The 14,138-nt window shown below is 41.9% G+C and overlaps 1 protein-coding gene across 2 annotated transcripts; it reads right to left on the bottom strand.

Moving 5' to 3' along the window:
• Positions 1–4,819: 4,819 nt before the first annotated feature.
• Positions 4,820–13,824, bottom strand: LOC134480531 (uncharacterized). 2 transcript variants are annotated; one of them, XM_063268057.1, is made up of 5 exons: positions 13,105–13,824; positions 12,215–12,374; positions 10,754–10,885; positions 9,913–10,096; positions 4,820–5,608 (listed from the first exon to the last, which is right to left on the bottom strand). In XM_063268057.1, exons 1-5 carry the CDS (start codon positions 13,232–13,234, stop codon positions 5,603–5,605), a joined length of 612 nt encoding a protein of 203 aa, XP_063124127.1. In that variant the 5' UTR covers positions 13,235–13,824; the 3' UTR covers positions 4,820–5,602. The 2 variants fall into 2 exon arrangements, with proteins under 2 accessions (XP_063124127.1, XP_063124126.1); XM_063268056.1 differs by lacking the exon at positions 4,820–5,608 and having other exon boundaries at positions 7,131–10,096.
• Positions 13,825–14,138: the final 314 nt, after the last annotated feature.

The following is a 14,138-nucleotide window of genomic DNA, read 5'->3' on the forward strand; positions in this document are numbered from 1 at the left end:
TACACACCTCATACATATCTCACACCCACCACATGTACTCTCCTGTCACCCACACACACAATCTTCATACACACCTCATACATATCTCACACACACCACATGCACTCTCCTGTCACTCACACATACTCTTCATACACACCTCATACATATCTCACACACACCTTATACTCTCCTGTCACACTCACACACACTCTTCATACACACCTCACACATATCTCACACACACCACATGCACTCTCCTGTCACGCACACACACAACCTTCATACACACCTCACATGTATCTCACACACACCACATGCACTCTCCTGTCACGCACACACACAATCTTCACACCCACCTCACATTCTCTCCTCACTCATTCTCAAATGCTCTCCTCATGCTCTCTCCCTGGCTCTCACATTTGTTCTCAGACTCGCTCTCTCATTAGCTCCCTCATTCACTCTTCACATTCTCTCTCCACTCACTCTTCACATGCTCTTCTCATGCTCTCTCATTTGCTCTCACATTTGTTCTTACATTAGCTCTGTCATTTACTCTCTCATTCACTCCCTCATGCTCTCTCTCATTTATTCTTCACATGTTCTGTATCCTTTCTCTTGCCCCAGTCCTTTATTCATGATGTTAAAGCGGGTAAAAAAATGACATTTTTTAATCATTGCCAAATCAAATGCAAAGAATGACCATATCCCACCAAGAACTAAGAATTACAACTGTTCTCCAAACTTTCTGACTTTCCTTGTACCCAAGCCTGCGGCCAATATAATAATAAGTGTAAACTTATCATTATTTAAACTTTAATTCCTTACTTTTATACTTCAGAGTCCAAAGCTCCAAGGTCAGCTACCTGCATACTCCTGTGAAGCTCTAATAATAAATGACATAGGCAAAACTGCCAGGCAGTGGCCAGAAAGAATCAAGGTAACCCATAGCTCAGTAATTCCACTAGCGTTCTGCTCCTTGCACACAATGACTCTCATAAGGGTTCCAGTAGTTTGACTTAGTTTACTACTATATTATTTTATATATTCTATACTTCCTTAACCAGTCTATAATATTATGAAAGACTTATTTCCTAACCTCAATAACTTTTTCCTTTCCTAGCGTCCCAATGTTGGCTCTAATTCATTTTCTCTTATTTTCTTCAAGCTGTCTTTGCAAGTCAAACCTTAATCTGGAACTACAATTGTGCAGTTATTACATTTTTTCCAAGATGGGAATACACAATATGCACCTGGGCCGCTAGGGCTGTGCTGTGCTGTGCTGTGCCGCTATGCATCAATTTCCAATTGTCTAAGAATCATAACCTCAAGGAACATCTAGTTTCACAGAATTCACCAGAGCAGAAGTAGAAAGAAGTAGGAAAGTCAGATATAATATAATAATTGCGCACACCAAGGCCAACTGATAGGCAGTCACAAACAAATGAAATCTATACAGCCGTTGTCCAGGGCTAAGGTTTGGAGAAATGGAAACAACCAGTTTTTACAAAGAGCTACTGCGGGCTACTGAGATGTCTCCATCCCGGACTACTACAGGCAGCCTCTTATTTCAGATGGTGGGTCCCGTGGAGGAATGTTTCTCCTGATACTCAGGGTTCCAGAAGCCACCCTACTTTACAAGGAGCACTGCAGGTTTCTGAGATGTCTCCATCCCGGCCTACTGCTGGCAGTCCCTGTCATTGTATGTTGTCCCCAGTATTAGCCAGAGCAATCAGACAACAAGAGGAGGTCAAAGGGATACAGATTGGAAAGGAGGAAGAAAATTATCACTATTGAGGACGATAGGACAGTATAATTGAGACACGCGAAAAGTTACACCAGAGATCTCCTAAGACTGATAAACAACTTCGGCAATGTGCCTGTGTATAAAATTAACTCAAACAAATCAGTAGCCTTCCTCTACACAAAAGATAAACAAGTTGAGAAAGAAATTAGGGAAATGACACCTTTCATAATAGTCCCAAATAACATAAATATACCTCAGTGTAACTTTTATCAAACAAGTGAGATCTGTGTGAAAAGAACTTCATGTGTATGAAGAAAGAAATTGAAGATCTCAGAAAATGGAAAGATCTCCCATGCTCGTGGGTTGGCAGGATGAAGATAGTAAAAATGGCCATTTTCCCCAAAGTGACCTATAGATTCAATGCAATTCCCATCAAAATTACAAATCAATTGTTCATAGGGTTAGAAGAAATAATTTGCAAATTCATTTGGAATAACAAGTAACTCAGGATAGCTAAAACTATCCTCAACAATAAAAGGACTTCCCTGGGAATCACCATCCCTGAACTATAGCAGTTTATAGAGCATTAGTGATAAAAACTGTATGGTATTGGTACAGAGACAGGAAGATAGACCAGTGGAATAGAACTGCAGACCCAGAAATGAACCCACACACCTATGGTCACTTGATTTTCGACAAAGGAGACAAAAACATCCAGTGGAAAAAATATAGCATTTTCAGCAAATGGTGCTGGTTCCACTGGAGGTCACCATATGGAGGAGTACAAATCATCCCCTTCTTATTGCCCTGGACAAAGCTTAAGTCCAGGTGGATCAAGGACCTCTACATCAAACCAGATACACTCAAACTAATAGAAGCAAAAGTGGGGAAGCATCATGAACACAAGGACACTGGAAAAAATTTCCTGAACAAAACACGAATGGCTTATGCTCTACGATCAATTAGACAAATGGGACCTCATAAAGGTACAAAGCTTCTGTAAGACAAAGGACACTGTGGTTAGGACAAAACACAAACCAACAGATTTGGAAAAGACCTTTACTAATCCTACAACTGATAGAGGGCTAATATCCAAAATACAGAAAGAAGTCATGAAGTTGGACTGTAGGGACTAATAATTCTATTAAAAATTGCGGTTCAGAGCTAAACAAAGAATTCACAGCTGAGGAATATGGAGTGGCTGAGAAGCACCAAAAGAAATGTTCGACATCTTTAGATATAAGGGAAATGCAAATCAAAACAACCCTGAGATTCCACCTCACACCACTCTGAATGGCTAAGATCAAACACTCAGGCTATAGAAGATGCTTGCACGGATGTGAGAATGAGGAACATTCCTCCATTGTTGGTGAGATTGCAGACTGCTACAACCATTCTGGATATCAGTCTGGAGGTTCCTCAGAAAATTAGACATTGCACTACCTGAGGCCCAGCTATACCTCTCTTGCACATATACCCAAAAGATGCTCCAACATACAACAATGCACACCCTCCACTATGTTCATAGCAGCCTTATTTATAATCGTCAGAAAATGGTAAGATCCCAGATGCCCTTTAATAGAGAAATGGAAACAGAAACTGTGGTACCTCTACCAAATGGAGTACTACAGAGATATCAAAAACAATGACTTCTTGAAATTCATAGGCAAAGAGAATGAACTAAAACATATCATCCTGAGTGAGTTAACCCAATCACAGAAACACACACATGGTATGCACTCATTGATAATTGGACATTAGCCCAAATGCTCAAATTCCCCAAGATTCACAGACCAAATCAAATTCAGGATGGATGACCAAAATGCTGATGCTTCACTCCTTCTTTCAAAGGGGAAGGAGAATACCCATAGAAGGGATAAGGAGTCAAAGTTTAAAACAGAGCCTAGAGGAATGGCCATTCAGAGTCCACCCCACGAGTGGCCTATACGTATACAGCCTTCAAACTAGATAAGGTGGATGAAGCTAAGAGGTGCAGGCTGACAGGAAGGGGATATATGTTCTCCTGAGAGGCACAGCCAGATCATGTCAAATACAGTGGAGAATGCTAGCATCAAACCATTGAACTGAGAACTCACCTCATTTGGAGGAATTACAGAAAGATTGAAAGAGCTGAAGGGACTTGCAACCCCATAAGAACACCCATGCCTGCCAAGCAGAGTTACCAGAGACTAAACCACTACCCAATCACTATACAGGGACTGTGCCATGGCTCCATCTGCATGTGTATCAGAGGATGGTCTTCTTGGGCACAAATGGAATGAGCAGCCTTGGTCCTGCCTAGGCTGGGAAAGTGGATGGCTGGTGAAGGGAATACTTTTGTAGAAGAAGGGGAGGGGGATGATATTCAGACTTATTTCTGGAAAACAAGAAGAACATTTGAATTCAAAATGAAAAATATCCATGAGAAATCCAACAGCAACAAAATGTTGGTTCAAAAAAAAAAGGCACAATCAGGAAACAGAGAATTGTATGCCTCTGGTTTTCTTCAAATATGCTCAGGGCCCAGGTAGGTTCTGGACCCAGGCTGGACCAAGCAGTTTACTGCCCCTGACTGCTCCTCTATTCCTGTTTCCAGAGGCAGCATGCAGATTAATATTGGGCCAGAGATGTGGGCAGAGCTGGGCCGAAGTGGCTTTCTGTCCTTTGGTCTCAGGAGTATCTGCATTCCCGGGTGTTCAGCACTCTCTGCCCTGGGATTTGGGTGCAGGCTTCCCGATTGTTTTAAACTCCCTTATACCATGTTTATGTATCCTGGGAGATATTACAGAAAAATTAATGTTTATCCCATTAATTTGTTCAACGCTCTCATCCACGGAGTATAACTTAGAGGTAACTATATATTTGACAGCAAGCATACACAATGGGTAATATATGCATGATGAAGTTGAAATTCACAGAGTTGGGAACACAGTGAACAGTGACTGTATAAATGCCTGTGAATGTCAGTCTGACTGGGAAGTGATTTGATGCCCAGTCCCCATGAGAAAGCAGAGATCCATCCCTCCCTGATAGCTGTGGGACTTCAGATGTTGACACTGATGATCAATAAAGAAGGTTCTTAAGAGTGAAGAGTTTGAGATTACTCCTTTATTGACCAGAATGCATCCAATTTACTTGATAGTAACCAGATGCAGGTAGTCAATATATACAGTCTATATCCTTATCAAAATAGAAAACCAAATGAACAAAACAACAACACATAAATAACAAAATTTCAAATGAATAGAAGGAAAACCAAATAACCAAAATAATCAAAAGTCAACCAAACTTTAAATAGAGGAAGTATGCTAAGCATTCTTTTGCTGCTCCTTTTGCAGAATAGACTTATAGCCTGTGGCTTGCCTTGGAGACATACTAGACAAGAAGTTACTGATGGTAATAATCTTTTCAAGTGGAGTGGGAGTAGGTCCGTTTTGTTGGAGTGGGGACATTAAGGAAAAAGCCATCTAATACTCAGTATAAATGATATTACAGACTTTGTCTCAAAGTCTTTCCAATGTTGTGAACTGATCTCCATGAAACTCTTCTGGATGACCCATCAGGACAAGTACAAATTTACACGTGCACAGTCTTTCTGGATGACCAGCAGCTCTTGATTGATGTGCATCAGCACTTCTCTGAGTCCCTCAAAAAGTGCACACTTGCTGCAGAGAGGCAAGGTGAAAGTATGGCCTATTAAATCGAAAGAAATCAAACTAAAGGAGGAAAATGCAGTCCACAATTGCTATGGACATTACAGATGAGACGCAATAGTGGTGTATTTGCTGTGCACACTTAGTTCTCCTCCTGTAGCACTTCTCACCAAGGGAGATCTTGTCCTGGACTGTGTCATGTTCGAGTTTCTGCTGGAGAATTTCAGACCTAGCAGAGCAAGGGAATAAAGATTTAGTGAGTGGTTGTCAATTCAGCTCTCCCTCTTACATCAGCTCTATTCAGTTGGACAATCCAGCATGGCCTGTCAGCTGAGGTCAGTCCCTGCATCCCCAAATGTAGTAGAGTACCTGGGCTTGGATTTATATCTCAGCTTTTCAAACTGCTAGAATTTGAACTGTGGACTGTACTGGAATTAACACAAAAATGGTCATATTTTGTCACTGGTCCAGGTTTATTATATTGAATAATAACATTGTAGCTGGGTCTGAATCTGAGTTCAAGAATGGTATGAGCAACCTAGAATACCATGTGGATTCCTTCTGGAGAACATGCCCAGGATTGAGATGAAAGTTCTGATTATGTCAGCACTGAAGGAACCTCCTTAGGTTCAATTTGTAACCACTGAATCTGCAAATACACAGAGAAGCCATCACACTTCAAATCCATGCTCACTGCACAGATCCTGTAATCACTGAGAATGTGCTCACAGCATACACAAGGAACAGTAAAGTTTATTGTGATGGAGATACATAACAGCACCCCTGTAACACTATGGTTATTGTAATGCAATTTGTGAGATGACAGAAGAGAAAATGTCCTCAGATCTTATCAGAGACTTAACAGGAAGAAAGAAGTACAAAATACAAAGAAATCCTGAGGATTATACATATTGTGTCATGGACAAAATTCACATAAACTGTACCAGAACAATACTCTGGGTAGTACTTTAGGTGCCTGTTGGGGAAAACCTTGTCAGTGGTCAGCCATCCAAAAAGGATAGTTATATAGGGACAGGAAATCCAATTGGCTTCTGCCAGTTTGTGTTCCTACCTGATCTCAAAAATATCAGAATGCTTCTACAATGTTCCTCCCAAGTCACTTTTCTGGGTGATCGGTTCTTTCTGCTTCAGAATGTCCTGCATTCTTTCCTCTAATCCTTTCTTATCGTGGTCATCAGATGAGTGTACTGTCAATGAAAGCATGCATGCATGTGTGCACACAAACACACACACAGACACACAGACACACTAATACAAACTCGCAAACACACAAGACGTTTGTGTTTACACAATATAAACATAGTACATTGCAGTGTTTACTTTCCCTTTTAATGCTTAATATAATGATTCCCCAGGATACTCTGGAGGCATAAAAACAAATGTTGAGTGGGATATGTATATAGTGGTCATAGCCTATAGACAGCTCAGTAAGTGATGTGCTGTCCTCCCATAAACCGACATTGAATCAGGGTTCTTTCCCTATAACCAATCTGGCTTAGCAAGTTCCCAAGGCTGAGTAGAGCAGTCTTGTTTCCCAGCAAAGGATCATATGTTGGTGGTGGACTAGACTCCTGTTCTTGTTCACTGTTTCAGACTTTCCCCATAGAGTGCAGCTTCTTCTAATAGGAGCTCTCTTTACCATACCCTGAGTGACTTCATGCCCAAAGCTATGACCCCAGAATCTTAGGAAATTTCCATAGCCAGGACCCATATGAACAATGTTTCTACCTATAATGTGATTGTGTCACAGATATTTGGAGTAAATAAATAAATGCTTACATGGATTATCTCACACTGAGTCATAATCCATTGAAGGGCTCCAACCTCTCCTACAGTTTCCTTCCTTGGACCACTAAAACCCAGAGCTCTAGTTGCTCTAGTTGGACACCTATTCTCTTCTCTGGGATCTCTGGGTCAACTAACACTTCTGTTCCACTTAAAGAACATGGCTTCTCACAGGCCTTTCTGATGGTCCACTAACAGACCCGTCTGAATTTCATCATTTCTCCTGACTCCATTGAGGCTGAAATTAACTGAGAGAAAATGATGTTGATTGACAGCACTTGCAGAATGCTACACAGATAACATAGGGGAGCACTTTAGATTATCTGTGCACCTAAAGGGGTTCCTGAAACTGCCCTGTTCTTGCACCACAGCATAGCTATGGGACTGTTTCTGGATGACGATACAATTCCAAACAACTCAAATTCTCAATGAAAAAATTCCAAGCCAAACTCCCAGGGGAAGTTGTAGTGTGCCAAGGTAGCTGGAAAGAAATGGTAGCAGGCAATGTGGAAAGCAACCTTGGAGAAGACACAGTGAGTGACACAACCTTCCAGTGGGCTTTCACAATTCACAAAGAACAGAGAAGCAGCATAAACTCATGGATTTTATAGAGAAGCCTTGTCCTTACCTCCCAGTACTCCTTTCCTTTGATGTGCTCCAAAGGATTTCAATGCAGATCAGTAGTTTTGCCCCTAGTCACTTGATAATCTAACTTTACAGGTGTTTTTGTGTGCTCTTTTTGGGGGGGGTTGCATTTCTAAAGGACTTTATTGTCCTGCTTCTACACCATAACAAAAAGGGTCCTGCAAGCTCCAGGCCTGTACCATTGGTTAGGACTGTGAAACACGACTCACTTGATTATATTTTCCACTCCTCCCCCACACTTCACAAGATAATTCTGTTGCGAATTTTTTGTAAACAGAATATATTAATAACAGGTGTCCTTTTGCTGTACAGAGCTAGATGGAGATGCCAAATGACTGGGCAGCTGTATTTCATGTTTCATGGATGTAAAGTGAACTCCTAGAATTCTTTTCTTATGAAACTTGGAAATAGAGGAAACACAGGTTCATTACTGAAAACACACACACACAAACACACAGACATACACAGATACACACTCGCATGCACAAATGAAAACTTTGCTTTTGTGCAGCACATTTCCTGTTGAGTGAGGAATTAGTGGGAACAATGCTGTGTACAAGTCTCTTAGACTCAAGCAGGCTGTGCTGCCCTGGCCTATACTCATTTCCACTTCAGGAAACCTTTCTATGCAGATACTTTCTGGTCCTACGAGTAAATTACATGTTTTGCACAGATAGCCTAAACAACACAACATCAAATCCCCAAGAGAGAGATTTCTAGGAAAAAACTCCATCAAGCTCTATGTTGACTCATCATAGGCCCCTCACTAAAACTACACTGTTTCCTTCATAGAAGACCTTGGAAGCATCAAAGAAGACAGTGTCTCATGGTCATTTACCAGGAACTTTTCATCATATTAGATTTCATGTGACGTTAAAACAACCTCAATGTCAGTCAGAAGGAGGCTAACGAAATAACATACAGTGACTTTTCTAAAATGCAGCACTGTGTACAGTATTGAGAGGGAATCTATCCTGAAAGAATGCCGTGCCCATGATATAGTCTGCAAAGCAATGTCATTAGAGGGATGCACTACAGGATTCCATGCAAGATCATGGTGAAGCCCATAAGACAAACCAGAATCTTCCTGGGGGATACCTCTGCTCAGGTAAAGTGAAGAAATCTAATCCTTATTTTGAAAATACCTGAATGGTTTAAGAATGTGTTGAGACAAATAAGAGAGGGGGCTCCACCAGGAACTGGACGAATGATGCAAAGACTGCTGGCCAGCACAAAACAGGAAGCTTCATGTTTGTTGAGAGACCTAGGCTTAAAGGACTAAGTTGGGTAATGACTGGACAAAATTGCATGTCATGAACTGGCCTCCCCGCATGCTCCCTAAGATGCAGGTCAGCACAGCAATGCACCTTTCTTGGTGAGAATTGGGGGTATATACGGATAACTTTGTTCTTGAAGTCTCAAATCTCTCATGCCAACCCTTGGCCTTTGAGAAACCTTTTCCACATCCTTGCTCTTCTAACCAGCTTCAGGTTGTAAGGCCCAGTTATGAACTCTCCAGGAGCACTCAAATAAGACAGGACTGACATGCTGCTCCTCAGGCTCTGTAGTTACCCAAGATCTATGAAGCATGAAGACACCATCTTCATATACAGGGAGAAGAGGAACAACAAAAGCCACCACAAATGACAATAAGAATCATTTCTTTGGCATTTCCATGAGGGTCTCCTCCTTGAAAAGTACTTACTTCCTGGAGTCTCACAAGATCCCTGTAAAGAAAATGCGCTCCAGACATATGCTTCATCTCGCAAAGCCCTGCTCTAGTCTAAAGAGGGGCTCCCACATAGAACACTCCACACATAATGGCATGTAGTGCTGTGCTGTGTGATCAACCTATCTCCCTTAATAAACTGCAGATTCTCAAAGAGCAGGACCATTTGCTTTCCAAACATGTAGTTTCCTGAAAAGGGGCTATCTCCACAGAAAGCTTTGTAAACCATCACATGAATGAACACTTGGATGAGACCTAGGTCAGGACATGGATCAGTCAATAGCCAGTTACATTGGTTTGTCTATGGTTATGGTAAGACATGAGGACAACCTGACCCTGAGGCCTAACCCTACCTGCTGTTGCTTGGCACTGGGGTCACAGATGTTCATTCCGGCCTCTTCACAGAGCCTCTTTGCCTCCACAGAGGATGCTGGGAGTTCAGTCTGCTCCACCAGCAGTTCTCTCTTCTCATTCAGCAAAATCTGTATATTGTTCTTCAATTGAGCTTGTTCAAGCAGGAGCTGGGAGTGCCTGATGCTGAACCACAAACAAAAAATGGTAAATCCCAGCCAGCTTCTATTTGCCTGTCACTCCTGCAAGTCCAATCATCCTTTCAAGGGTCCTCATCCTCAGAAATCCCCAGAATAGAGCCACACTATGCAGGTTAGCACCAATTAGAGGAGGTCAAATCCAGAGGATACAACCCTGTGAATCAAAGTACTTCTGAAAATCCTGATACTAAGACGGTTTATATAAATCAAGGTAGAAGAAATGGTCCATAAGGGAGCTCATATGTCCATAGTATGCTGAAGTCATCTGCAAGTAGAGGTCACATCCCCTCTGAGGGAGGATAGATGACCCAATAGCTGTACAAACTTTCCATGTGTTTCTCATGGATCATAGATAACCTGTCAGAGTCCTAGAGACTAAGAGTTGATTGATATTCCCATCATGGTGCAAACCTTTTCTATCTAGAGGATCCTTAATGGGGAAAATAACGATTGAGGGTCTTCTACACCCTTCATATGTAGGACAATTTTTCCAAGAGCTACAAATCCAAGACTCTTGCCAGGAGGCAGCCTTCTTGTTAAGAGTCAGACACTACAGAACCAGAGCCCTGACATTTGTTAAAGTCATACAGGACAGAAGCATTCCCTGCCTAGTGCTGGGTTCTCATCTCTGTCAGCGACTCACCGGTAGGAACTGTTCACTTGTATGAGCTCCTTGTACCTCTCCATGGCATCACTTATTGAGTTGGTCATCATTTGCATAGCCATCATTCTCATCTCATGTTCGGATTGAAGGACTGGCAATTCGACGTGCAGCCTGGGTTAGGTCATGGCCAAAGGAACAAATAACGTTTTGAACTCATGATTTCAGAATTAGGTGAAATGTAAATAAAAAATATATAATAAAAAAGTTCAAATTCAAGGAATGGTAGAAGGGAAGAAATTGGCAAATTCAAAAACCAGACCAAAACCCAACAGTGAGAGTCAATCCACAGAAAATATTTCCATGTAAATAAGCAAACATTTGTTTTGAAATAAGGACTCCTTGGAATCCTGGGGAGATATGATTCTGCAAATACTCACTATATAGGAGGGGGCAGAGCCTGAGACCTGCCTGTTTGGGAATAACAACTGTCAAGACCACAGTGACCATTTCTAGGTCACAATAAACAATCCCTGGATAGTTAAAAAGTAAAAAACTAAAGATCAAAGCAGGTGAAACAAATTAGGTGAAATCAGACTGTTCTCTCGATTATGTAAACTCAGTATGTACCACATACTTGCTCCTTCAAAGTATTTGTACTGGTTAAGTTTATTATCCTGGGCACAGGACAACAGAGTCACGGTACCAGTTGGAGGGACCTGACCTTCAAGAGCTGGCCAGGTGAGCATGATGGAATTGACTAGTTCAGGAAGAAGATTCCTCCAGTCCGTGCCACAGCTTTGGGACCAAGAGAAAGCTGTGATGACATTTCTCTTGTTTTGAAAGCAGGTATACTCAATCCTTGGTTTCTATCGTTACATGAATTCCCAGAGGGCATAACTAAGTTTGACAGGGAAGAGGATTTATAGCACCTCCTCCCCTCGGGAGAGTCCTGGGTGCCACCAAGGTATACAGAAGGAGCAAAGTGCTCTGTTGATCAGTGTGGGCCTCCACGTACTCATCACTATCATGACCTGCAAACTGTTGATCAAACAAATCCTCAGACCCCATCAAAGGTCCCAGACGTCCTGATCCTGATAAAACACCACATATACTTCCACATACACACATACCAACCCATATCCAAACACATTTAGAATGCCAACTACATCCATGGAGGTGCCATAGAATCAGTGTATAATGAACAAATGCAGAGGAAAGAGTGATGACGTGCAGGCATTTCATTCACACACACAGTTGCAGCAAGTGTGACCAGGTCCTTCTAGCTGTTGACAGAACCAACGCTAATCCAAGAGGCTTAGGGTCAAGTACAAAAAGTTTGACCCTAAACACACAGCACCTAGCTCATCTCACAAGCAAATGCCTGCCAAATCTCCTTAAAATCCAGGATGAGAGGTGAAACTCTCTCATGCTATGAGTAAATCTTGAGGTGGTAGAGAGAGAGCGCAAGACAGTGAACAGGTTACTGGGCATAATGACTACCTGTGGTCCCACTCATCATAGATATAAAGATCCAGGATTTGATAAAGTTCATCCCTCTCGAATTTACACTTCTGGATTTCAAATTTGAGTTCCTCCAGTTCCTTTACACACTCCTCTTGCTTACTGATGACATTTTGGGATGATGCCTTCCTACCAAAACCTGTAGACAGATAAACCCAAGTGAATTTGCATATTTGATGGCCCATGGGCAGAATAGATCATTCTGAATCCGAAAAGGAGGTTGAGGAAGGGGAAATGGTAGGGACTGGGTGAATCCCTGAAAGAGCAGAAAAGCTTTCTTAAAGGTTGATTCTTAAGCTATGTCCCTCTTCCCAACCTCTAATGCCATACGCGTGCCACACTCACTATTACACAAACCCCGGCACAGAAATTTATAATCTGACTGAGACATAAACATCTGCGACATTGTTATCTCATATCAGATGTGGTGCAGATAATCCTGGAGTTCATAATGACTTCATAATGCTTAGCACCATCAAGCTCTAACCAAGTGTGGTCCACCCCAAAGTGTCTGAGTACTCAATTCATGACTAGGGGTGCATCCTTCCTTGTTCTCGCCATCAGACACTTATGTAACCTACAGTAATCTAGAGGATGAAGTGCTTCAACTCCCAACCATGGATGGTCATATTCTTAATCTCACAGTGCCTCCTCCTGCCAATCATTGACACTCACAGTTAAAAAGCTTCAAGAAAAGACACTGAAGTCTTACCACTTTATGGCTTTCTCTCAAATTAAAGATCTGGAACTCCTGACTCTTGGTTTGCCTTTGAAAAATCCCAAGGCTCCTGCTTGTAAGGCCTAGTCTTAGAAGGCACATCTCAAACCTACCTCTTTGAGGATGTTCCCCAACTCTGCCCACGACTCACCAAGCCTTCCCCAGAATGATTTCCTCCTTCCTGTTTCACTAGAGAGGGGGTCAGCTTCCTTCTGACCTGGTGCGGTCTCTCCTTGATCAACACTTTCCTTCCGAAATAGCCTGAGCAGCTGGCGAAACATGCCTGCTTGTGAACCCAAAGGGAACTGAAGTAATATCCCAAAGGCAGTTGGTGTCACCACAACACTGGTGACATCACAGAAGATTCTAGGGATCTCTTAGATACAATAGAGTGTCCAGTGAATGGCTTACTGGTGATGTCACTGGAAAATTCTATGGCCTACCTACTAACCAGCTCTCCAGACACTGATGAATTTCTGTGGAGACCCTTTCCTCCAGTCTCCCATGTGTCACTGGGAATACCATTTGGCAACCTCTATTTCAGAGCTACATATGCCTCTCTGCTTCATTAGAAGTCAACAATGCTTTTGCTGGGGAGGGTTGCTTACAACCCTGAATTGGAGAACAGATTTTTCTTAGCACCCAAATCTCTAGGGACCAAGGAGGAGGGAGATTTTTCTTAAAAGTAAATCTACTACTCGAGACAATGCATGTGACATGTACTTCGATTCCTAAGCTTTTCCCTTTTTCTGGAGGCCAATATATTTCTTCTATACCTCTGAGTGTATAAAACCTGGAAATATTTGCTTACTGTGCAGTCCTTGACAGCTGACATTGTTTCCATTTACATATCCATGTATTTCACAAAATCAATGGTCTATAATCCTATTTTTTTTGCAATAAAAACTCCTTTTCCTTGGGATCATAGGGATCAACTACAGGGCATATAAAAAATAATAAATTTCTGTCCGTTTTATATATAAAGTAGGGCATCCTCCTTTTCTCAAATATAACAAGACAATTAAATTGGACATCAGTGAGCAAATGTCAACTTGGACCTTGTGTTACTACATTGTAACTATATAGCCATCACTTCTCCAATATCATTCTTCCTGAATAGACAAGTCTAGGCATGAGGATGTTGGGGACTACACCATGCTCTTTTACGTGTAGCAAACATAAGAA

Source organism: Rattus norvegicus, chromosome 9 (assembly GCF_036323735.1).
Source record: "Rattus norvegicus strain BN/NHsdMcwi chromosome 9, GRCr8, whole genome shotgun sequence".
Classification (NCBI taxonomy): Eukaryota; Metazoa; Chordata; class Mammalia; order Rodentia; family Muridae; genus Rattus; species Rattus norvegicus.

Bases quoted from the DNA above. Each gene is read 5' to 3' on its own strand.
- LOC134480531 (XM_063268056.1), bottom strand. From the start codon at position 13,234: ATGTTTCGCCAGCTGCTCAGGCTATTTCGGAAGGAAAGTGTTGATCAA. The intron at 12,375-13,104 runs GTGAGTCGTGGG...ATCTGTCTACAG, and splicing joins ATCATTCTGGGGAAGGCTTG to GTTTTGGTAGGAAGGCATCA. The intron at 10,886-12,214 runs GTAGTCATTATG...GACCTAACCCAG, and splicing joins TATGATGAGTGGGACCACAG to GCTGCACGTCGAATTGCCAG.